Here is a 25,158-nt window from a genome sequence, read left to right on the forward strand (position 1 = left end):
AATGAAGCGCGGGATATTTAAATCCCCGCTTCATTAACTACTTCGGTCGTCTCCATTTGCATCCCTAGTCCGAACTAGGGATTCAGTGTAGACGTACCCTATCAGAGGCAGCAGCTCTGGATGGCAGCAGCCCCTTTCGACAGGGGAGGGGAACTCCGAGCAGACAGTAGCTGCACCGGCATCTCAAGGAGCAGCCTCTTTCTGCGGTGAGCCAGAGCCGATAGAGGCAGCAGTGTGGGGAGGGGGATAGGTGGCTCCCCAGAGCCAGCACGCAAGGAGAAGTGACTTAAAAGCCAGGTCCCCAAGTATATCTGCTCCTGCCTTCCCACCTCCTCCCCTCCAGTACTGCTTCCTCTGATAGAGAGGCAGCAGCATGGGGCGGGGAGGAGGGGTCAAGCGGCTCACATGAGCCAGTACACGCAGGGAGGTGGCTTGAAAGCTGGCTTCCTGCATGTACCGGCTCCCTCCTGTCTGCCCCCCCCCCCCCCCCATGCTGCTGCCTGTGTATCAGGGAGGTAGGCAGCTTCATGGATCCGGTGCTTGTGGGGAGCCAGCTTAGAAGCCGGCTCCCCCTGCACTGGCTCCTGCTCCCTTCCTCTTGCTGCCTCTGATACAGTGGGGTGTACGTGTGTGTACGTGTGTACTCCATAAGATTAAATAAGCCCAGACTTATTGGTTAATCAAGTACTCGATTGCCCCTCGGCATCCCTAGTTACAACAGCACAAAGAAATTATGCATCACAAAGGGATCTAGGGATCATAGTGGACCACAAGTTGAATATGAGTCAACAGTGTGATGCTGTTGCAAAAAAAGCAAATATGATTCTAGGTTGTATCAACAGGTGTGTTGTAAGCAAAACTCGTGAAGTCATTCTGCCGCTCTACTCTGCACTAGTTAGGCCTCAGCTGGAGTACTGTGTCCAGTTCTGGGCGCCACATTTCAAGAAAGATGTGGAGAAATTGGAAAGGGTCCAGAGAAGAGCGACAAGAATGATTAAAGGTTTAGAGAACATGACCTATGAAGCCAGGCTTCATGAACTGGGCTTGTTTAGTTTGGAAAAAAGAAGATTAAGGGGGGGACATGATAGCGGTTTTCAAATATCTAAAAGGGTGTCACAAGGAGGAAGGAGAAAATTTGTTCCTCTTGGTTTCTGAGGACCCGACAAGGAGTAATGGGCTTAAAGTGCAGCAGGGGAGGTTTAGATTGGACATTAGGAAAAAATTCCTAACTGTCAGGGTGGTCAAATATTGGAATAAATTGCCAAGGGAGGTGGTGGAATCTCCCTCTCTGGAGATATTTAAGAACAGGTTAGATAGACATCTGTCAGGGATGGTGTAGACGGAGCTTGGTCCTGCCTTGAGGGCGGGGGGCTGGACTCGATGACCTCTCGAGGTCCCTTCCAGTCCTATTATTCTATGATTCTATGATCACGCCTTGGCAATTCCTCTGGATTAGTGGGCTGTCGCCTCACAGCAAGGCCAGGTAAACAACTCCATTTCTTCACCGTGAAGTCCTCGCTTACACACTGCGCAGGTTTTCTGCCAAGCTGCGAATGGGCTCAGTGCAGCTCTGGAGGGGGAGAACTCCCCACGTAATATTTTGTGCCTTGTCTTTCTCAGTGGCCTTCCCCTTTGTGGAACTTGGGAAGCCGGAATTGTGGCTGAACCACACTGTCAACTTCTATCTCGCCCCCGAGCCGGAGGTCTCCATTGGCGTGTGGTGAGTAGAGCGCTGCTGACCGCCAGATCCGTTCTGATTCCCGTGGGCTGTAAGACACCTGGGGGAGGTCTGACTCCGAAGCAGGGATGCAAACAATTGGGTAAAGATGTCACTGTGTAACCATTAAAAATCCTTGTGGTTGCACACATAGCGGGCTCTGCTGTATCAATCTTATGCAGACTGCGGCACCTCAGCGCAGCCAGCTCCCAGGAGCGGGGCAGGCAGCCGGGAGCAGGTACGTGCCGGGGAGCCAGCTTATCTCTTGGCTGTCAGCCCTGTGTCCAGGTAGCCGGCTTCGCTGCAGGCTCTGCAGTACAACTTTACACTGCAGAACCCGCAGCGTGGGGTGGCAGCCGGCTTTCTGGGGGTATGTCTACACTGGAGAGTTTTTTCGGAAAAACGTCACTTACGTTCACACTGCAATCGAAAGAACAGAGGGGTTTTTCCAACTTTGGTAAAACTTTTTCTATGAGGAAAAAGCCTTTTTCTACGAGGAAAAAGGCGTGTGTGGACGGGGAAAAGGGAATTCTTTTGCAAGAAGAGGAAAAATCACAGGTGCCCTGGTGGCCACTCCGTCCATAGTAATCACAGCTGAAATGCGAGAGAGCGTCCATTCTGTTGAAAAAGCAGACCACTTTTTCAATGCTCTTTTGCTGTGTAGACGCCTCTTTTGGAAGACGTTTTTTCGGAAGATGTCTTCCAGAAAAGCGTCTTCCGAAAGAACTCTGCAGTCTAGACATAGCCTGGAAGCAGGAGCCAGCGTGTAACCGAAATGGAAACGGATGCTTCTCAGTTAACCGTTAAAACGGTTACCCCCTTACTGCCCTACTTCTATGCTTTTCCAATCTCAAATGACAGCAGTCGTTGACACACCCAGCTACCGTGTGGTACACCATGAAAAAAATCTGTCTCTGCGTCAACTTTCTAGATTCTCCAGCTAAATCCTTATTCTTGCAGGAGGCCACAAAAAGCTTGAGCGCTGAAGCAAAGCTGTAAGCTCCTCCTGATCTCCAGGATGTGCTTTGTAGTCGTGATCATAAAACCAGTCGTCGTGTCTGGATGCAAAGGCCTTGATACGTCAGGCACCCAATCGGTCTGTGCGCACAATCCTGCATGAACAGGGCTAGAGAGTCTGATCTCTAACCTCCTGCCCATGCGCCCCAAAGGGCGGCAGTAAGCGTACAATGTCCATGCGCCTACGGGCACGGCAGAGGAAATCTGTCCTGAATGTCCATGAGCAGCGGAGTGCTGCAGAGCCGTATGTGCGTTGGTCCCCGTTATTCCTATTCGCGGTCTCCCAAGGCATGTATTCAAAGCCCTTTCTCTGGCTCACTGATCACGGTGTAGCTCGTGGCCACTGGGCTGGGAAAACGTAGCTATTTTTAAAACCGAGAATTGATGTTGCCTTATAGCAGGGATGGGCAATAATTTTTGATGGAGGGGCCACTCCCAAGAATTTGGAAAATGGTCGAGGGCCGCCCACGTCCATGATGATGGAGGAGCAACGGGGTCTGGGACGGAGGTTGGGTGCAGACGGGAGCTTGGGGGAAGCGAGTGGGGTGCAGGGAGGAGTGTGGGGTCTAAGAGGAAGATTGGGTGAAGGAGGCCGGCCAGATTATGCCTCGCCCTGCCTTGGAGTGTGTTGAATTAAAGACAGACCAAATACAAACAGTTTGTTCCTCTTTGCAAAAGGGTATTTCGTGTAGAGAAGTGAACAGAGAAATGGCTGGACTCGGGGTAACAAGAGGCTCTGCTCGCCCAGGTTTTGAAGGCCGTTAACTAAACACAGTTATTTGATTTTGAAAACGAGCAGTCCCGTGACACCTTGGAGACAAACCAATATCTAGGCTCAAGAGTTTTCGTGGGTCAAACCCACTTCCTCAAGCTCACCGACCTATATATTGTTTCGTTTTTGGGTGCCACAGAACTAACACCACAACCTCTCTGAGCCTTTTAAAAAAATCTGATGCATGGATCAGTAGCACGTCTCCTTTGGCCTGAAATGGAAACTCCAGATGTACACGATCAAGCTCGGTTAATTACAGGCTCTTGGTTCTTTTAGGCATGTGTTGCCTGCCAGCAGGGGGACAGAGGCTCAAGGGAAGGACCACAGCTGGTATGAAGAAGCTCTTGCAGACGATAATCCGGTTATAATTTATCTCCACGGCAGTGGAGGCAACAGGTGATGAACAGAAACCTGCAAATGTAGCATTAGTCTGATTTTGTCGGGTATAGTGTGTGGGTCGTAACTGACATCCGGGATCACCTGCTGCAGGCAGGAATAGTTTGGCTCAGGGCTGGGCAAGATGCGGCCCGGCATCCGAATCCGGCCCCCCGAACACTTTGATCCGGCCCGCGGACGGCATCTGGCGGCTTTCTATTTATAGCCTGTTGCCCGTGCCACTGACTTTCCAGGCTCAAGCAGCAGGATCCTATTTAAATGGCTCCCGGCTCCCAGTGGCGGCGCTACCCTAGTAGAGGCCGGAGCCGCGAACCTTTTAAATAGCCTCGGTGACACGGTAGCAGCAGGGCTGGGAGTCGCAAGCCCTTCGCTGTGTTTTTACTTCAAAGCCTCCGGCCCCAGACAACTCTGGCGAGAGGCTAGTCCCCACCCCTGCCCCTTCCAGGGGGTGGAGCCGGCCCGTGACCACGGAGAGCGCCACAAGTTCTAAAAACAACTTTTTGTTGTCAAAGAAGTGTCGTGACTTCTATTCTGCCCTTTGCCTATAATCCGGATGCCCCCCGTAAAGAGGATGTGTTCTTAGAATCAATGAATCCTTGTTAAAGCTATATTTCCCCCCCAACTCTCTTACAGGGCTTCTGGGCACAGAGTTTCCTTGATGAAGGTAGGTCAGACCAATTCAAGTGGGTATCGAAACTCTCACAGCCCAGTGGATCCAGTTCTGGGCACCACATTTCAAGAAAGATTTGGAGAAGGTCCAGAGAAGAGCAACAAAAATGATGAAAGGTCTAGAGAACGTGAGCTAGGAGGGAAGACTGAAAGAACTGAGCTTGTTTAGTTTGGAAAGGAGAAGACTGAGGGGGGACATGAGAGCAGCTTTCAAGTATTTCAAAGGGTGTCATAAGGAGGAGGGAGAAAACTTGTTCTCCTTGGCCTCTGAGGATAGGACAAGAAGCAGTGGGCGTAAACTGCAGCAAGGGAGGTTTAGGTTGGATACTGGGAAAAACTTCCTACCTGTCAGGGAGGTTAAACACTGGAATAAGTTGCCTAGGGAGGTTGTGGAATCTCCATCGCTGGAGATAGTTAAGAGCAGGTTGGACAGACACCTGGCAGGGATGGTCTAGACGGTGCTGGGTCCTGCTGTGAGGGCAGGGACTGGACGAGATGACCTCTCGAGGTCCCTTCCAGTTCTAGAATTCTGAGATTCTACGTGTGGGGTACAACAGCTGGTACAACAAGCAGCGTTCTGGGATATTTGCTGGCCTAGGAAGCGAGATGTCCCCAACCAAGATGGGTCGGGCTAAATCTTTCCAGCAAGCCCATTGCATGCATTGCGTGATGGCTAGCTGTAGGGCAAGTCGGTCCTAGCTCAGGGGGGTTCAAACTTTTTTTTTCTCGTGACCCAGTTGAAGAAGACTGATGCCGCCACCCAACATAATTTGACTAGATGTGGGCTCCGGGATGGGGTGGAGGAGGAGAGCTTTGGGCTCTAGGAGGGGTTAGGGTTCAGGGCTGGGGGAGAAGGGACTTACTTTAACTGGCTCTCGGTCAACGGCGGGGGGCTAAGGCAGCTTCCTGCCTCTCCTGGCAGCACAGACCATGCTGCCCTCCAGAAGCAGCCGGCAGCAGGCTCCCAGCCAATGGGAGTGCGGAGCTAGTGCTCAGGGCATGGGCAGTGCACGGAGCCCTGCGCGCTCTCCCTGCCCCCCCCACCTAGGAGTCGGGTCTGTTGCAGCTGCTTCTGGGGCACAGTATAGTCTGCAGTGCCAGGACAGGCAGGGAGCTGCCTTAGCCCCCCACACTGCTCACCTGATCCCTTTGCAGCACCGAGACCCAGTGTCCAACATCTCTCCCCCCCACTGGGTCACCACCCATCGCTTGAAAACCGCTGCTCTAGCTGGTACCAATCCCTTCTTTTCATGGCGTGGGGCTGCTCCGCCGTGCGCTGGTTCTTCTAGCGCCCTCCGGTAGCTGTGCGCTTTGTGCAAGAAATGCCTTGGCTGCCGTAGCCCGTCCCGTGCCGTGTAATGCCGCTTGATCTCTTAAACAGGCGCTGAGCGGTGCCGGCTTCCACATCCTGGCTCTCGACTACAGAGGTAAACGTCCACCCCAACCTGAGGCTGTTCCACAATTTAAAAAAAAAAAATTGTTCCCTTGGTAACCTCCTCATCTGCTCACCCCAGGGTACGGGGACTCCACTGGCTACCCCAGTGAGACGGGATTCACCACAGACGCCCTGTTCCTCTATGACTGGGTAAAAGCCCGCAGCGGAAATAGCACCGTGGCTGTCTGGGGACATTCCTTGGGGAGCGGGTAAGTGGGGTGCTGGGGACGAGGGATGGAGAGTCTAGGGGTTGCGGGGAAGCATCCCGTCTATTGGCGTGTAGATGTGTGGGTGGCCAGACGCGTGTCGCTGCACTAGGGTGGGTTTTAACTGCAAACACGTAACGGGGAATCTCCCCTCAGCTCGGCTGTTGCTGGAACTCCCTTTGAATCGAGGCAAGCCATGCCGGATCCCGTTTCGCCCAGTGGGCCTTGTTTTTAGTAGGAACATTTGTCTTTCTGGTCACACTTCTTTGGTGAGGGTATGGCTAGACTGCGGGGTTTTTCGGGTTACCAACGGTATCCTGAAAAAACTCTGCCGCGTCCAGGGAACGCATCTGCTCTTCTGTGCGCAAAAAAAAAAAAAAAAGAGCGGAAGAGCAAACACGCTCTTTCAGGAGCCTTTGTATTTCTCGTTCCACAAGGAACAAGGGGGCTTCTGAAAGAGGTTTTTTCCCCCGACATTTGGCCCAGTCTAGATGAGCCAAATGTCGGAAAAGTCTCTTCCAACAAAAGAATTGGGAAAAAGTACGCCAAATGCAGAGCGCGTTTGGTGTACTTTTTCCTGACAAACACTTGGGCTACGTCTAGACTGGAATGATTTTTCCGGAAATGCTTTTAACGGAAAAGTTTTCCGTTAAAAGCATTTTCGGAAAAGAGCGTCTAGATTGGCACGGACACTTTTCCGCAAAAGCACTTTTTTGCGCAAAAAAGCCCCGATCGCCATTTTCGCGATTGGGGCTTTTTTGCGGAAAACGAATCTGAGCTGTCTACACTGGCCCTTTTGTGCAAAAGGACTTTTGCCTGAACAGGAGCAGCATAGTATTTCCACAAGAAGCACTGATTTCTTACAGTAGGAAGTCAGTGCTTTTGCGGAAATTCAAGCGGCCAGTGTAGACCGCTGGCAAGTTTTTCCGGAAAAGCGGCTGATTTTCCGGAAAAACTGGCCAGTCTAGACACAGCCTTGTAGTCTAGCTGGACCCTGACTTCTAAGGCACTGAACTCCATCGCTTGCCTGAAGGAGGAATCCGGTCCTGGGCCAGACATCTGGAAGGATGCTAAAGTTGCACCCACGTGTTAAGGAGTAAATGGGATGTTCTGAGTCAGCGGTTCTCAACTGCTGAGCCGAGACTGCTTGCTGCCAGGCCGGGGTTGGATTACGCCGCTCCCTCCGCAGCTGTTGGGAAAGGCGTGTCCTGCCCCGCCTTTTGGCCAGGCAGGGGCAGGGTCTCTTCTCGGCCGTGGAAGAGCACTTTGCTACGCAGCAGGGGGTCATGCGGAGCCCAGCTTGGCAGCTGTAGAGCAGCCGCAAGCTGGGCAGCAGCGCTCGGCTGCTGGCTGGGAGGCAGCACAAGGCTAGGTGAGGGGGCGGGGCAGGCACTTCGGGGCTCCGGGGGTGAGGCTAGTGTTGGAGTGGGGGGGGGGGGGACTGGTTCTGGGGGTAGGGCTAGTAGGGAAGCTTTAAGGGTGTGGGGCTCTAAGAGGCAGGGGGCTGACATTGGGGCATCTGGGGTTGGGAGCAGACACTGTGGGGCCCGTAGTGGGGAGGCTGTGGGGGCAGGACTGGCACTGTGGGGCCCTGGGGATTGGTCTAATATTGGGGGCTGGTGCGGGGGGGGGGCTCTGGGGGAGTTGGGTGCAGTGAGGCTCTGGAAACAGGAGGCTGGCACTGGGAGTGTCTGGGGGGGCTCTAAGAGGCGGGGGCTGGCACTGAGACATTTGGGATGGGGGGCTGGCATTGGGGGTAGCTGGGTGCAGGGGACTCTGGGGTCAGTGGCTGGAGCCGGGGGGTAGTGGAGGAGTAGGGGGCTCTAGGGGTTAGGACTGGCACAGGGGGGTTCTGGAGGCTGGGGCTTTTGGTGGACTGGTAACATTTTATTTGCATATTTGTTGTTTGCATAGTGAATATGCTAATATGCAAATAAGATGTTACCAGTCCACCAAAAGTTTGTGAATGGTTTTGCAGGTTGGGAACTGCTGTTCTGAGTAACTATAGACCTGTGAGTGACAGCTGTCCTCCTAGCGACACGTGTAGCTAATGACGTGTTACAATAAAGTAATAGAATTATGCCAGTTAACACGGGCAAATGGATTTTTCCAACTCTTTCTTGTAGTTGACCAAGGTAACGCTGCTGTGATACAAACGTCTCAGGCATTTGAGTTCTAAGCACCATATACCATCTTGTGTAAGAAACTAGAAAGATACCAATTCATGGTGCCCCAAAATGGAGAAGGCTAGCTGGCTGACGCATCTCAATGTAACTGCAAACGGGGAATTATCTTTGAGAGGGGATTTTTAAGTGGGTTCCTCGGCAATTGGTTCTGGGCCCTACTTACAATCCTGTGGCCAAAAATGTTCCTGTGAGCATTGGCTGTATAAACGGGGGAATCCTGAATCGAGCGGAGGTTATTTTATTTCTGTATCTGGTACTAGTGTGACCACTGCTGGACTAGCTCGGGAGTTGTCAGTTGCAGAAGGATGTTGAAAAAATTGGAGAGGGCTCGGAGAAGAGTCACGAGAAGGACTAAATTGAGTTTGAGACCCCTGGTTAAAAGGGTTGTCTGGGTGATGGAGGAGTCTCCAGTCTATCAGAGAAAGATAGAACAAGAACCAAGGGCTGGAAGACTAAGCTGGAGAAAGTTGGACTAGAAATAAAAGGGTAATTAACCATTGGAACAATTGGCCAAGGGTCATGATGGCTGCTCTATGCCTGGAAATACCTAGGTCAAGATTGGATCTTTCTGAAAAGTTCTATTTCAATCACAGCTGTTTGGTCTTAGAATAGGAATTGATTCAGGGATGTCCGGGGGGCTGTTATGTGGGAGATCAAGTGAGATGAACCCAGTGGTCAGTTCTGGCCTTAATCGATTCATCTCTTTGTTAAAAATGCCCCGCCCTGTGTTCCCTGACTGAGCTTTCCTTTCTCACAGGGTAGCCACAAATGTGGCAAGAAAACTGCTTGAAGAAAGAGGTAATTTGCCAATATTCATCACCGTGAGCTCGCCCATGAGCTGGGAAGAGCAAGAGCCCGTCACGGCTCCCTGTGGCCGTGGCCAAACTCAGACAAGCCCCATGCTTGCTCTACCCTACGCTGGCTAGGGTCCGCTCCGAGGGCATGTCAGCCAGGACTCGCTGGAGGGCGCTGTACTTCTGGTGTTTCCTGGGGGGACCGGGGTGGGGGAGCTGGGCGGTGCCAAGGGAGCAGAGAGCAGCTGCCCAGTGCTGTCTGGGGCAGCCCTAGAAGTTGCAGTAACTTGAAGATGTTCCGAGCCTCTTCCATTTTCTCAATATGCAGCTGAGGGGGCCTGGCCCACCGCTCATTGTAGTCCCTGGAAAGGCCCCACTGCGGAGCAGGCCTCGTTTCAGGCATTAGGTAGAGCCCCTGAATAGTGGCAGAACAAGGGCCTATGTCTAATCTGTTGTGTGGGGGGGGGGTGGAGGAATAAAACAGCCGCTCGGCACATGAGAGCATCTGGCTTTTGTAGACTTGACTCACTAACTTGTGGGGGGGCGGGGCTTGAGGGAGCGGGGCCTGTGGAGCAGTGAGTCATGCAGGTGGGAGGCACAGAGGCAGCGCAAAGGACGTCGAACGGTCCCTCGCCTGATGAGTCTCCTCCCTCCTTACTGTTTCCAAGGCAACCAGGTGGACCTGATCGTTCTGGAATCTGCCTACACCAACATTCGGGAGGCAGCCGCTCACATCCCCTTCACCAGAGTAAGGCCACCGATTCCCGGCCACCCGGCACCGCCGCGCGTGGAAACCGAGGGCACGTGGCCAGGGAGACTTGTCCAAGTGGCAGGGCTCAGGTGTCCCTGGCTGTCCTGTGAGGCTGGGCGGGAAGCATGTTATTTACACGGCTGACAGCTGGCGGTGGAGCTCTGGTGACCAACCAGCGTGCAGGCGTAGGAAGCGCAATGGCAGTCTTGTCTATGGAGGTCCTTTGGTAATAGGCCATCGCTGGGCTGAAAGCCATGTCGGGGAGCCATGAACGTGCGCGCGTGTGTGTGCGCGCGCCCACTAAGGCTGCTGTCCTACTGGTGTTATACAATATTTCATAGCATCCTAACACTGTGTCCCTCGGTGCAAACTGTAAGCCATGGCCGGGGGGCCAAAATGGGAACATGACATGGAGGCTTTAATGCAGCCATCTCAGGAGACCCTCTTAATCATTTAGCTAAAAAGGCAGACGTTGGTGAGACCCACCGTAAAGCAGGTAGCTTTAGGTACAGGGAAATGGCTGGTCGGTATTGACTAGTATCTCTGGATCAGTACGCGTTAGGGTTCCCTTTGGGGACGGAGGAAATCATCCAGATTCCCTCCCTCTCGCCCTCGTGTTACAAGACACGGAGGGTTTAGCTGGGAATGCGATGGGTTGTGTCTCGTTAAAAATGTGGGAGAGACCATGTGCAAACCCGCGTTCTGCATGGACTCCGGTTACAGTAGAAATGGAAGCTGGATGGCAGGAGACTCCCAACCCTCAGTAGTATTGGGGGTAGGAGCTGTCCAGCGTGACCCCCTGACACCAGCCTGTGAATCTGGGGGAGGAGCAGGGGCGGATATAGGGCAGGGCGAACGGGGCGGCCGCCCCGGGCCCCGCGCTTCAGAAAGCCCCGCGCATGCGCCGTGGCAAAGGGGGCCCCGTGGAATTATGCTGCCCGGGGCCCCGCAAAACGGTCATCTGCCCCTGGGGAGGAGAGAAACCACCCCTCCCCCTCGGACGTGCCTAAGAAGCCAGACTTGGGTGGGAAGAAGTAGCACCTGGGAGGTGTGGAAAAGACAGACCCTAAAGCATGTAACGTGAGTTTTCTGGCATGAAGCCTTAAAAGCGCGTGAGTTATAAATACAAACCTGGCAAAGCCGATCGCTCCCGCTTTCTCCCACAGATCTACCGCCAGTTCCCAGGGTTCGAGTACCTCGTCCTCGACTCCATGGCCCTGGGAGACATGTATTTCCGCAGCGACGAAAAGTGAGTCACGTTTCGGGGCCTACGGCGAGGCATCCGTTCCATTGCCCTCGTGTTCTCAAAGCTTTGCCCGAGGCTTGGCCCGCAGCCGGTTTAGCGGTGCAGTTTTATTATGGCCTAAGCTTCTGACCAAGTGAGTTGCCGCTCATGTAAGCTGATGCCATAATAAAATTCAGTCTGTAAGGTGCCTCCTCCATTCCCTCCCACTTTGGTCTGGCTGTGCTGTAGTTGGAACTCCTTGCTTTTTATCCTGCCCTGGCCTCTGTGGAAGGGAATCAATTTTTCTCTCTCTTTCTACCACAGCCTTTCAAGTACTCGAAGGCCACTCCCATGTCCTGCCATCAATCGCCTCTTTTCCAAATTAACCCTTGCCGGATCCTTCTTAATCCATCTAGCTCTTTTTTTGAGCTCTGTTAAAAGTCCTAGCCTTCACCACATCCTCTGGCGAGGAGTTCCGCAGGTTGACTGTGCGCTGAGTGAAGAAAAACTTCCTTTTGTTGGTTTTAAACCTGCTGCCCATTAATTTCATTTGGTGACCCCTAGTTCTTATATTGTGGGAATAAGGAAATAACTTTTCCTTATGCTACCAAGTGGTGACCGTCTCTCCCCCCCCACCACACACACAAGCCTATAACCCACCATGCCCATAGAAAGCGTTCAGCAACCCAGTCACTGCACAGTCTTGAAGAGGGAAGGAGGAACTGGCAAAGCTAGGCCATTTTAAGTTTGGCGTTTGCTACAAGCACCGTCACCGTGGCTCGAGGGTAAAATCCAGTATTCCAAGGCCAGGTCTATACCAGGGAACTGTTTCAAAATTAGTAAATTCAACTTAACTCCCGATTTAACAAAATTGAACTAGCGTGTCCTCGCTACGGGGAGCCTTGCAGTTACTCCGAGGCAGGCTCTGCTAACATGGACGCGAACCTCAGACTTAGACCCCCAAGAAGCACTGGGTGGGTGGATAATTAGTTCAAATTACTCTGGGGCATCGTTACTTCGAAATAGCGGCACCTGTGCATCCACAGTCCTGCTATTTCGAACTGTTTTGGAAGGAGTGTTACTCCTGATGAAAAGCAGGAGTCCAGATTTCGAATTCCACGGCCCTTTATTTCAAAATGCTGGTTGTGGGTTAGCGTTCTGCCCCCTTCTCCTGCCTGGCAAGACACCGGAGGAGGCGGTATAAGGGACCCACTTGAGATAACGGGCTTGACCTAAGAGGGGTTATTTTGAAATAGTCCTAGTGTAGACTAGGGCCAACAGGACCGTATTTATGCCTTCTGGGCTTCTGCACGTGTATGTGGGGAGTGTTTCCATTCTCAGCAGTGTCCCAAAAATCAGACCTTTCTAAGGCCCTCTTTGTGCAGCTGGTAGCTAGGGTTGTGAACAACTAGTCACGTCCCCTCACCCGCTTGCTGCCTCTGAAGTGCCCCTTCTCTTCCACCGCTGGCTTTCTGCTCCCCACGGCGCTTTCGCCTTTGAAATGTAGCAACAGCCCTGGGGCGGAGGCCCCCTTATCGACTCATGAAATGATCAACTATTCAATTAGCCAATTAATTGAAATTTTACATCTGTACTGGTAGCATTCTGCTCCGGTCCGTCTTAAACACAAGGGCTACGTCTAGACTGGCATGATTTTCCGGAAATGCTTTTCACGGAAAAGTTTTCCGTGAAAAGCATTTTTGAAACAGAGCGTCTAGATTGGCACGGATGCTTTTCCGCAAAAGCACTTTGTGAGGAAAAGCGTCTGTGCCAATCTAGACGCACTTTTCCACAAAAAAGCCCCGATCACCATTTTCGCCATCTGGGCTTTTTTGTGGAAAACAAATCTGAGCTGTCTACACTGGCTCTTTTGCGCAAAAGTTTTGGGACTTTTGCCCAAACGGGAGCAGCATAGTATTTCCGCAAGAAGCACTGATTTCTTACAGTAGGAAGTCAGTGCTTTTGCGGAAATTCAAGCGGCCAGTGTAGACAGCTGGCAAGTTTTTCCGGAAAAGCGGCTGATTTTCTGTACAAACTGGCCAGTCTAGACACAGCCAAGGCGTTCTCTGAACAGTACACACTCCAGCTAAACTGTACGGCACTTAGGTGCAAAGTTCGTTAGGAATATTGGCTTGAGGGGTCGCTCTCCCTGCCCTAACACTGTGCACCAGGCTAATGAACCAGCTTCAACGTGCTCTGTTTTCCCCCGCAGTGTTAAAGTGCTCTCCAGTCCCCTCTTGATTCTGCATGCGGAAGATGATCCCGTCTTACCCGCCCACCTGGGTCAAAAGGTAACTCTTCTCCTCATAGAATCATAGAATAATAGGACTGGAAGGGACCTCGAGAGGTCATCGAGTCCAGCCCCCCGCCCTCAAGGCAGGACCAAGCTCCGTCTACACCATCCCTGTCAGATGTCTATCTAACCTGTTCTTAAATATCTCCAGAGAGGGAGATTCCACCACCTCCCTTGGCAATTTATTCCAATATTTGACCACCCTGACAGTTAGGAATTTTTTCCTAATGTCCAATCTAAACCTCCCCTGCTGCACTTTAAGCCCATTACTCCTTGTCCTGTCCTCAGAAACCAAGAGGAACAAATTTTCTCCTTCCTCCTTGTGACACCCTTTTAGATATTTGAAAACCGCTATCATGTCCCCCCTTAATCTTCTTTTTTCCAAACTAAACAAGCCCAGTTCATGAAGCCTGGCTTCATAGGTCATGTTCTCTAGACCTTTAATCATTCTTGTCGCTCTTCTCTGTACCCTTTCCAATTTCTCCACATCTTTCTTGAAATGTGGCGCCCAGAACTGGACACAGTACTCCAGCTGAGGCCTAACTAGTGCAGAGTAGTCCAAGCCAGCTCTGCCACTGTAGACGGGCTAGGTTGGAGAAAGGCGAGTCTGAGACCGTTTTACAAACAGGCCCCGTTACCCGCCGCAGTGAGATTGCTCCTTATAGACCAGCAGCGTCTCTCCTGACTCCCTTTGTGTTGAATTGACTCAGTGCAGAAAAATGCTACACAACGCAGCTGGGATTTTATTGGGGGTGAAAACACAGCCCTTCCCATGCTACAGCCCCGTGTCTCCCTTGGGTGTAAGTGCCCTGGCCGTACGGCATTGCTACCAGCCCCCCATACCGCTCCGAGCTACACCCTCCTCTTCAACGCCCGTCCCTGAATCCCCGTCTGACTAACTCAAACTCTAGTCTCTCCCCTTTCCTCAGATCCCAAACATTCCCCTTGTCCGGCTGAGTCCCTAGAAAGACAGGCTGCACCCCGGACTGCTGTGCCAACCCCAGAACTAGCTGACGAGCCGCTCCAGCAGAACTCCCGCCTCCCCGGGGGTCTGCGCTAAGCTGCCTCACGCTCAAGTCGGGAGGCAGGGCTGGAGCACCGTTAACCAGACGGCAGGGAAAGGAGCCTAGGCCCCCTCCTCAGCCAGGAGCCTAGGCCCCCCCTTCTCTCTGCTGTGGTGCCCGAAAGACAGGGCTAGTGGACCCATCGCTGGACTTATTCAGTGCACCCCCGTTCAGTTAGTTCCTAAGACAACCACAGACTGGCCCTGGCCAATGGCTTTCCTAGGCCCATGTGTGAAACGGGGTTCACAGCCTCGCCCTGGGGTTCAGGGCCGTGTAAAGTACATACCTGCTGTAGCCATTCAGCTGTACTCGAAATCAGGGGTTTTCAGACGACGGGTTGTGACTCAGCACTGGGGGGTGGACTGTCGGGCGCTGGGTCTCGTGGCTGCAGGGGGGTCAGGTGAGCAGTGGGGGGGCTAAGGCAGCTCCCGCCTGTCTGTGCTGCCCCCTAGAAGCGGGTGCCAGCAGGCCCGGCTCCTGGGGGGCAGAGCTGCCTCCGCCCCGAGCACTATCTCCGCACTCCCGTGAGCTGGGAACCTGCCGCCGGCTCCCTCTGTGGCGCAGCCTGGTCTGCGGTGCCAGGAGAGGCAGGAAGCTGCTTTAGCCCCCCTGCTGCGCCACAGGTAAGCCCCTCCAGAAAGGCGGAGCTCCCCCCTACAGCCCGAGGCTCCCCGCCGCCGCACGCCGGAGACCTCACGCCAGTCACATCCTGTTGGGTCGCGGGGCACCAACCACTTCAAGTGGGGCACGAGGGAGCCAGTTGGGAAAGGACGGCGCTGACTGACCCGACGAGGCCTCTTTTCTCCCCCCCCCAGCTCTTCGAGATTGCGCTCGCCGCCTATGAGAACAAAGACCAGGTCCGGCTTGTTTCCTTTCCGGAGCAGCTGGGCTTCGCCCACGAAAACATCTGTTCCCACCCAGAGCTGCCTGACATCGTCAAGTAAGTCCTGCCGGCTGGTCAGTGCAGCTCGCTCAAGGGCGTGGGTCCCTTTAGGGCACAAGGCCTGTGCCCAGCTAGCACTATTACCAGGGGTGGGCAATAAATTTTGAAGTGGCCACAGGCTGCCCCAGAAAGGGCGGGGCCTAAACTGGAAGGGGCGGGGCCAGCATGCTTCAGGGCTGCCCCACCTCCACCCCATGATCGGTCTGGGGTTGGGGGAGCCCCTTTGCCCCGCCCCCGCCCTGCGTGAGCGTACGGCACTTTGAAGTGCTGCGTGCTCCCGGGGGAGGGAGGAGAAAATGTTGCGCGCTCCTCCCGCCCCCAGGCCCATCAGGGATCCGGGCTGCGAAGGCCCTTCCCCACCCTTGCGCTCGCAGCAGCTGGCTGTGGAGGTGCAGGGGGAATGCAGCTTTAGACCAGCAGACAGGGTACAGACGCTCTCCTCCGCCCCCCACGGGCACCTTGGAGAGATGAGCAAAGGAGGGGGGGCAGGGCTTTGAGCTTCGCCCTAGAGCTGCCTGCTCGGTCGCAGGGCGTGAGGCTGTGCCCCATGGGCTGCTGGGGAGGGGAGGGGGTGGCAGCTGCTCTTCTCCACCTGTGCAGCTTCTGCTCGCTCTAGGAAGAGACCGCAGGCTTCCCTGGGTAAGCACCGAACCCCTCCCAGTCCTGTGCCTCTGTCCCTGTTTCACTGTGGACTAGGCTGCAGTGTTGCTGGCCACCACTAGGGGCTGCTAGACCTGGAGGAATCCTGCTGCAAATATAATGAGAGTGTAGGGGGAGGTTCTTGGCCGCTGCAAATCTCCACCTGCCTGGAAGGAAGGAAAGAGGGTTTGTGCAGGAAACTCCTTAGCCCAGGCTGGTGTTTCTCCCTCTGCATCCCTGGGGAGTGGGAGGGGCTAGAGAAACAGGCATGGGGCTATCACAGGGATTTCTTAACTCTCTACGTGTGGGGGATTCTGTCCAAGGCGTATTTGTGTTTTGAAATAAGTTACCAAAATAATTCCAAGTGGCATAAGAACGGCCAGATTGGGTCAGATCAACCGTCTGTCTAGCCCAGAACCCTGGCTGACAGTGGCCAATGCCAGATGCCTCAGAGGGAATAAACAGAACAGGGACTCAAGTGATCCATCCCTTCTTGCCCATTTGCAGCTTCTGACACAGAGGCTAGGGCCACCATCCCTGCCCATCCTGGAAATCACCACTGATGGAGCAATTCTCTGTGAACGTATCTACTTTTTTTTTTTTTTAAATCCTGTTAGTCTTGGACTTTGCAACATCCTCTGGCAGGGAGTTCCACAGGTTGGCACTGCAGTGTGTGAAGTAGTGCTGTCTGTTTTAAACTCACTGCCCATTAATTTCCTTGGGGGTTGCTAGTTCTCCACACCAGTCAAGATTTTTTTTTTTTTTAAGACCTAACCTAGCCCGGCTTAGTTGTCTCTCTTCAAGCTGAGAAGTCCCAGTCTTATTTGCCTCGTGGTAGCCATTCCAAACTCCTAATCCAAGGCTACTCAACTTTGGAAGCTCCAGGGGCCAGAATGATACTCATAGCACATGCTGGCTGTGTCTACGCTGGTGTGATTTTGCACCAAAGCAGCCGCTCTTGCGCAAAAACTTGCTGCCTGTCTACACTGGCCGTGTGTTTCTGTGCAAGTTCTACTGTATGAAATCAGGGCTTCTTGTGCAACAACTCTGATGCTCCTGCTCAGGAATAAGCCCTTTTGCACAACTGTTCTTGTGCATGTTGCCTGTCTATACTGGCCTCTTGAATTTCTTGTGCAAGAAAGCTCTATGGTTAAAATGGCCATCAGAGCTTTCTTGTGCAAGAGAGCGTCTACACTGGCACATGCTTTTGCACAAGATCATGCCAATGTAGATACAGCCACTGAGGGCTGTACCTTAAGCATGGCTGCAAATAATCTTTGTAATCATGCCTGACTTTGTGAAAACAACTATGGCAATGCTACACAACACACAGGCCCCATTTAAGTTAGTTGTGCTGCTATTTATAAAAAGGCAATGGTTTTCCACCCATATGACAGCACTTTTAATGAGCAATGATAGTGCAGGAATTTAACTACTAAAATTCATCTCAACAGAAGACCATTCTACTGACTTGTGTAGTGTGTGTTCCTAGTGGAGGCCATGTTCAAAAATATGGTGGCCACGTGTAAATCTAAACGGCACCATGGGCTGTATGCTGAGTAGTCCTCTCCTAATCTTTTTTGTTCCTTTCCCAATGTTAAGATCTGTTCTGAGCCAACCACATCAGTGCACAATATTCAAGAGGGACAATAGGCGTCTGTCTTATCCTATAGCCCTTTCTTAATGATTCCCAACACTGTTTGCCTTTGACTGCCACCACACATTGAGGGGATGGTTTCAGAGAACTACCCAGTGACTCCCAAAATCACTCACGTGATAGCTAATTGTCCATTTTATATAGAGTTGCAATTGCTTTCTAATATTTTGCATTTATCAAATTTCATCTGCTGTTTTGGTGCTATGATGTTCTTATGGAGAGTGTATACACTGGTGCATGATTTTTTTTTTAATATATAGATAGAGGGAGGGGAAGGGATAGCTCAGTGGTTTGAGCATTGGCCTGCTAAACCCAGGGTTGGGAGTTCAATCCTTGTGGAGGTCATTTAAGGATTTGGGGCAAAAAATTGTCAGGGATGGTACTATGAGGGCAGGGGACTGGACTTGATGATCTTTCAAGGTCCCTGCCAGTTCTAGGAGATAGGCAATCTCCATAACTAGTCTTTTATTGGCAAATGACTTGCAGAATTCCCCCAGGCATGTGTTATATACACAGTGCAGCACATAAAATTCAGACTGGGCAGTGACCAGGCACCTGAATCTGTGCTGTATCAAGACTGGAGATGAGGATTCTGTCCCTCAGCATCTGTGTCCATGTTCTCAGGGAGGTGGGATAGGTATTGGAATTCATAAAACATTCTGGTTCCAAGCTTCCTGGGGAAGGCCTCTAATTCAATAAATACAGTCCTTCCCCATGGCCAACACCTCCATGCCCAGTGTGTGTACTACTTTGGGAACCCCTGCTGTATTCTGTAATCCCCTGCTCTTGCAACACTTCACAGGTTAGCATTACAGAAGCACTCCACCTGATGTGCTGTACCACATTAACAAGCGTCAGCCACTACCGTGAAGGGTATCCCATTACCCTCCCATTAGTGGAGCACTCAGCCTACGCTAAGGATCCCTGTCATTATGGGATCTGCAGAACAAGCCCTGGATCCATACACCACTGGATCAAGTTTATCTAGTCTGTTCTGACACTCAGGCTATGTCTATACTGCAGCAATTTTTCCAGGATACCAGAGGCAGTATCCTAGAAAAGCAATGTCACACCCAAGAGATGTATCTGCTTTTCCAGAAAAGCAGATGCGTTCTCTCCTTCAGTGTACACCTCATTGTGAGGAAGAAGGGAAAGCTCAAAAGATTTTTCCAAAATCTGGTGCTGTGAAGATGCATCAAGTTTCAGAAAAACCTTTTTCTGCTTTTCTTTCAAACGATACACAAGTCGCCATTTGCAATTTGTGTCTTTGCCTTTTCTTTGTAGTCGAGACGTAGCCTCACCTTCTATCTGGGGAAGAGACAAATGAAACACTCAGCCATTAGCTACCAGCGAAGTGGGAGAGTTTAGTGTTACACTTCTTTTGTTGCAGAGACTTCCTGAAGAAGTTCAAGTGATAACACCTACTCCAGGGGATGCTACCTGCGCCACAGACCGAAGAGACGCCCTGGCAGAGACTTTCAATAAAGCCACAACACCACCATTGATTTCAGTTACTTGATTTTATCAGAAAGCGGCTTGACTATGCTAGAGCAGGCATACCCAGCGCGTGGCTGTATAGCTCTCCCCCCGCAGCCGTACGCAGGAAGGGTAAACAATTCAGGTGACACATTAAGTGTTCTTGGATTACAGCCACGTCTACACTGGCACTTTACAAGTGTGAAAAGACACCTCTCCGAGCGCATCACGTTCCAGTGCTGTAAAGCACCAGTGTGCCTCAGGCTACAGCACTGGGAGCCTCTTGGCTCCTCCTCTCAGCGAGATGGTTTACAGAGAGGGCTGCCTGGTGCGGCCCCTTTTCCTTAAAAGCACAACTGTGGCAGCACATTAAAATGTTAACTATAGACAAAGCCTTAGTGCAGCTCTTAAGTGCTAAGCTTTTTTTTGAAATGACAAATTTACCCAGGGCTCTATCTACAGGACAGGGCATCTCTGAAACTCCCAATTACATGATGTACTAGGGTCAGGGCTTCAAGTGGCATGGAGAAGAATTGAACTGCAGCCCGCCTTGGGATAGCTAAGCCCTACGGGGCAGTGTTTGCACAAGGAAGCTAGGGTGCCCATGCTGGTAGCTGCTGCATCACACACCATGAAATGGATTCGGATCAGAAAGGGAACTGAGACGGGCTGCTGGAGGAGCAATGCACGGGGCCCAGCGAAAGCAGAACAAGTAGTAATGGGCTTACATTGCAACCAGGGCGGTTTAGGTTAGTATTTCCTAATACTGAAACTAAATCACCCTTGCTCCAGCTGAAGCCTATTTCTCCTTGTTCATGTCCATCGAACAATTGATCACTGGCTGAACAGCCCTTAATATTTAAGGTTTGTCAGGTCTGGCTCCAACCCCCCCCGCTTTAAGTAACATAACATGGACAGATACAGGAAAATATCATGGGTGAGTCCACACAAGCAGCCCTAGCTTCTGATTGTAGGCTTCAGTGAACTGCATCAAGTGCACTAGATATTTCAATTGGCACTTTTATTCCAGCACCTAAAGCAAGCCGTTTGTATTCTAACACTGTGTTCTGGAGACTCAAGTTCTTGGGAAAGCCGATACAAATCGCTGCTGACAAGTGATGGGAATGCATCTATGTTACACCCCATCCGTACTAGGGACAGCTTCCGCTGCAACATCTCGGAACTACATCTTCAGCTTTTCAGTGGCATCGTTGGGTGTCTTGTCATCGGCCACATCCCTGGGTTGGTTTGGGGGAGGAATCTTCAGGTCAGAAGGCTCCACATTCCAGATGTCCCGGGCATATTCCTTAATGGTCCGGTCACTGGAGAACTTCCCCGAGGCCGCGATGTTTCTAATAACCATTTTGGTCCACTCTTTAGCATTCTGTAAATTAAATTGAGCCGATCACAGAACTTGAATGCAGAGACACTGTTCCTGCGAGTATGCTTGGCAAGGACTCGCACTGTACCTGTTCTACTGAGTTCCTAAAAAGACTGGTAAATGCGTATCTAGGACTCTAGGGAGACTGCCCTGCCGGGAATGGCAACATTACTATAGGACCCAAGAGAGGGTCTGATGTTTGAGGGAGGGCAAGTTGGAAGACTGTGGGGGGGGGGAAGCAGCTAGGAGAGGGTTAGCTGGCTTCGTGTGTGACCCAGTCCCAGTACAGACACTTTCAGGTCTCTGTTGTATTGGTACCTACAACAGCTTTGAAAACGGAGCAGCTGATCCCGAGCAGAGTTAATGCCCCTTTTGGAAGCGCTGTTTCTGAATAGCTCTGATACAAGTTTGCTAGGGGAGATACCAGTGAGCAGCTCACAGAACAGCTGCATCCCCCAGCAGCCTCCAGCCAATGGAGAGTTTCTTGCTCTCCCAGCTAATGGTGTGACAGGTCACTACCATCAGGTAAGCACTAAAGAATCTGAGTCGTGGGTCTCAGAGACCAATGCACCGTTATAGTCAAGTAACGATTAAGTCACGACCAGTAGATGCAGTGGGCTAGAGCCACTTCACCTAAACCAGTAGAGACAGTGGGTCCCAGCAGGGGATTTACCAGACCAACCCAGTAACCTCAGCACAAGTGAAGAGCGGCTTTCGAGATGCTCTAACTTGCATCAGGGAATAAGTTCCCTACAGACCCCTTTGGATCCTTAACCCAGACAGTGCTGGCTTTATGCACAAGCTAAGGCCTTGTATACACTGAATGGAAGAGCGCTGCTACCGCAATTGCTCTTCCAGAGTTTGATTAGCAGGTCTAGTTAAGACTCGCTAAATCAAACTCAGAGGACTTCTGCGTCAGTGGCTAGTACTCCTGCTCTTGTGAGGAGTAAGGAAAGCAGAAGGGAGCATTTGCTTCCACCAGCCTCCTGATATGGGGATTCCACCAGGCTTGGCTTAATGGAAGCCGACTCCAGCTATGGATGCTGTGTAGCCAGAGTTGGGTACCTTAAGCTGAGCTGCCGGGTATAGTGTAGACCTGGCTTAAGTAAGCTGTAGTTGAGGGCCTCAGTTTGAGGGGCCCCTAAACACACAAAAAATTAGTAGTTTTGAGCTGCATCCTTGCCTATGTGCCGGTATATACACAACTATAAAAATGTATTCTTTCTATTTTCATTGTCCTTTCTGTTAGAATACACGTTTTTGGGAATGCTAAGGGGCCTCTCAAACTTGAGATGGCTTAGTGTGTCAGCGTGTGTTAATCCAGCCCAGCTGGTCTTGTTCCCGGCCCCATTCTTACCATAAACAGCTGGCTGACTTTGTCTTGGCATTTGACATAAGCCTCATAATCTGCAAACACTTTAAACCTATTGGAGCAAAAGAAAGAGCAAGTCACTCCCCTGCTCGACAGATGTTGCCAAGAGCTGGGTGACAGCTGAGCAGTTGAGTTTTCTGTTTGATATTTGTCATTCGGCTGCTCTGCTTAGAACTGAAACGGAAACAAGGGGAAATCCTTCACCAAACACGGCAGTTTTTAGATTGCCCCTGCCTAGAACCAACCCCCCACCCTCGCCTGTATCCAGGTGTCAGTGCAAAGAGATACAGAGCATCCAAGACCGTGACAAAGACGTTCAAGGGAGACAAGCTGTCATGGAAACCAACATCGTGTATTCCCATAGCACCTGCAGCTTGCACTACATGGTAGGTACAGCATCCTCTGTCACACGCAGCTTTCAGGCCAAGCACCCACCCTCCTGGTCTGAAATAGGGAAAGAGCAAGCACGCGACATGCCGGTTACTAGGATGTAAAATCCCAGGTAATTAGCTGACCGGTTAAATGTTAAGTTTAACCAGTTAACCGATTAAACGGGTTTGGGTGGGGGAGGACCGCAGGCGGGGGCTGCTCTGGAGTGTCCCCCACCCACAGCGGGCCCCAGCTCTCACCTGATAACCCTAACTGGTCGCAGGGGAGGCTTACTGGTTAATTGTCAAACATCCTTTCTGGTTACTGCTCGGATCCAGGGGAAACTGGCTGTACCATTCAAAAAGGCTCTGGGGAATCCTCACAGCTCAGGAACAGCCACCTCTGGGTACATTTGTGCCCAACTGTAGCGGTTTTATATTCCCCAATCGGAATACAAGAATCTGCTGAAATCAAGGCCAGCGAGTTCCAAAGCAATAGAGCTGTAAAGAGCCTCCCCTCCCCGCCAAAAGGGCCCAAACCTGCTTTCCATCACTCTAGCTCTCAAATACAGACACCTCGGGGGGAGGAAGGAGCAGCCAGCGCTCTGCACATCTGGGCTCCAAAGAGCTCTGGCTAAAGACACGGCGGCCAACGGCTAAGTGCCATGGAGGGGCTGGACCACAGCGCCTCAAGCCCCCTCCGGACATCGCCACACGCCCTGGGAAGGGTGACGAGCTCCGGGGAGCTTGCTGGGCTCTGCACCGGGCGCCTGGGAAGGCAGGTATTTTGACCCCAAAGCGGAGAGCGCCGCGCCGGGACCCCTACCGGTCGTGGTGGAACAGCATGTTGCTCAAGTCTTTGAAGAGGTCGGGCTGTTGTGGAGAGAAGAAGCCGCTTCGGATCTGATCCATGGCCTGTTTGAGCTCGGGCAGCTTGTCGTAGTACTCCTGGGCGCTGTACCTGGCGTGCGGAGGGAGGGACCACGTTTAACGGTCTGTTGGGTCTAACGATGCGACGCGGCGGAGCCCTACGGCCAATGTTAATTCACTAGTCAAGTGCTCTGGAGCCCTCTACTGGTCCATCCCTGTGATGCAACAACCCTTTAGCACAGGGCTGGGGAACCTAAGGCCCAGGGGCCGGATGTGGCCCCCCAGCTTGTCTGAATCCGGCCCCTGAGGCTCAGGGCACCCCCTGCATTGGGCAGCCCGGCGCACACCATCTACTAGCCTGGGCCTGCCTAGACTCTGGTGTGCGGGGGGGAATGTGAGGAGGGTCCTTCTCCTGTGTCAGTGAGGGGACTGGTTGGGTTTTTTTGGGGGGAGGGGGCTTCTTGTGTGCGACCCCCAAACTGATTTTTCTGTGGGTCAGTGGCCCCTGACCAAAAAAAGGTTTCCCCAATGCTGCTTTAACAAACTCTTTCCACTTGCATGGCATCCAGACCACTTCCTAACGGGGGGTGGGCAAGAATTTCTGATTGGGGGCCACTCCAGGATTTTGGTAGGTGGTCAAGGGCCGCACTTTTCTGTGGGGGGGCTGGGATGGAGCGTGGGGTAGGGGACAGGGGTGCAGGAGAGTGTGTGGGGTCGTTTGGGTACAGGAGGGGGTTGTGATCAAGGGGCGGGGATTGGGGTGCAGGAGTAGGGGGAGAGTTGTGGGGGGTGGGGGGGGTCTAGGGCCTTGGAGAGAGTTGCGACCTGGAGGAGGAGGGTGCAGAGGATTTGGATGGTGACCTGGGGCACAGTTAGGGTTCAAGCAGGCTCTGGGCGGGAGGTGCTTCCCTAGGGGGCTCCCAGCCAGCAGCCCTGCAGGACTCTGAGGCAGGCTCCCTGCCTGCCAGAGGCCCCAGACTGCTCAAAGCAGCTGATTGCTCCCTGTGGCTCTCTGCTCCGGGGGCCAGGTGAGGCTTACAGTGCCGTGGGGCGGCTCCGTGCCATAGGGACCCATTGGGATGGGGCAAGCCCTAGCCCATATCTTGCCCAGCCCTGTCCTAAAGACTTCGTTCCTTGCCCAGGTAAACCCAGGACTCTAGGCTGGATTACAGCAACACCCCTAAATGTCAAGTCACCATGACCTGAGGAAACGCATCTTAGAAAATTCCACAAGCTGATTGAGGAGATCTGAGTCATCAGCATTATTTCTGAAGAGTCCCAGAAGACAGGAGAGATTCCAGAAAGCTGGAAAAGGGCCAGTCTAGTGCCCATCTACAAAAGGGAAGGAAGGACAACCTATGGAATTACAGAGGAGTCAGTTTAGCTTCTGTACCAGGAGCAAATAATTAAGGAATTTGCAAACAGCGAGACAATAAAGGTGACAAGTAACAGGACGGATTTTATGGAACAAATCACGTCATACTAATCTGAGATTTCTGACCAGTCGTGTGGATAGGAGGGAAGTGGGGGAGGTGGTACAGCTAGACGGTCGTAAGGAGTACGGTACAGTCTCGCACGACCTTCTCATTAACAAACTAGGGAAATACAACGTAGCTGGAGCTACTATAAGGTAGGTGCATGACTGGCTGGATAACTGTTCGCAGCGAAAACAGTGATCAATGGTTCACAGTCATGCTGGAGAGGTGTAGGAACTGGGGTTCTGCGGGGGATCAGTTCTGGGTCCTTCTGTTCAGTATTTTCACTGGTGATTTAAATAATGGGACAGTGAGAGCAGGGGTGTAAAATTCCGATTTGGCTAATCGAATTGTGGATGCAATTTGCATCGACTATTCGATTAGTCGACAAAGGCAGAGGTGCCTTTAAAGTGTAGCAACAGCCACTTCCAAGGCGAAAGCACTGCAGGGAG

At 52.2% G+C, this 25,158-nt stretch overlaps 2 protein-coding genes across 2 annotated transcripts in view; one reads left to right on the forward strand and one right to left on the reverse strand.

Moving 5' to 3' along the window:
* The window catches only part of ABHD12B (abhydrolase domain containing 12B), a 36,673-nt gene extending 17,408 nt beyond the window's left edge, over nucleotides 1-19,265 (forward strand). Inside the window, exons 3-13 of the mRNA XM_075926181.2 lie at nucleotides 1,621-1,720; nucleotides 3,783-3,902; nucleotides 4,536-4,566; nucleotides 5,953-5,998; nucleotides 6,086-6,215; nucleotides 9,156-9,196; nucleotides 9,861-9,940; nucleotides 11,110-11,192; nucleotides 13,381-13,459; nucleotides 15,341-15,465; nucleotides 19,155-19,265. Coding sequence (XP_075782296.2) covers nucleotides 1,621-1,720; nucleotides 3,783-3,902; nucleotides 4,536-4,566; nucleotides 5,953-5,998; nucleotides 6,086-6,215; nucleotides 9,156-9,196; nucleotides 9,861-9,940; nucleotides 11,110-11,192; nucleotides 13,381-13,459; nucleotides 15,341-15,465; nucleotides 19,155-19,179 — 860 coding nt within the window. The 3' untranslated portion in view covers nucleotides 19,180-19,265. The remainder of the gene's footprint in view (nucleotides 1-1,620; nucleotides 1,721-3,782; nucleotides 3,903-4,535; nucleotides 4,567-5,952; nucleotides 5,999-6,085; nucleotides 6,216-9,155; nucleotides 9,197-9,860; nucleotides 9,941-11,109; nucleotides 11,193-13,380; nucleotides 13,460-15,340; nucleotides 15,466-19,154) is intronic.
* Nucleotides 19,266-20,244: 979 nt separating this feature from the next.
* The window catches only part of PYGL (glycogen phosphorylase L), a 40,845-nt gene continuing 35,931 nt past the window's right edge, over nucleotides 20,245-25,158 (reverse strand). The window contains exons 19-21 of the mRNA XM_075926180.2: nucleotides 23,188-23,322; nucleotides 21,979-22,045; nucleotides 20,245-20,624 (exon numbers count right to left, since the gene is read on the reverse strand). Coding sequence (XP_075782295.2) covers nucleotides 20,424-20,624; nucleotides 21,979-22,045; nucleotides 23,188-23,322 — 403 coding nt within the window. The 3' untranslated portion in view covers nucleotides 20,245-20,423. The remainder of the gene's footprint in view (nucleotides 20,625-21,978; nucleotides 22,046-23,187; nucleotides 23,323-25,158) is intronic.

The sequence above is a fragment of the Pelodiscus sinensis genome, chromosome 5 (genome assembly GCF_052426305.1).
Source record: "Pelodiscus sinensis isolate ZL-2025 chromosome 5, ASM5242630v1, whole genome shotgun sequence".
In the NCBI taxonomy this organism is placed as follows: Eukaryota; Metazoa; Chordata; order Testudines; family Trionychidae; genus Pelodiscus; species Pelodiscus sinensis.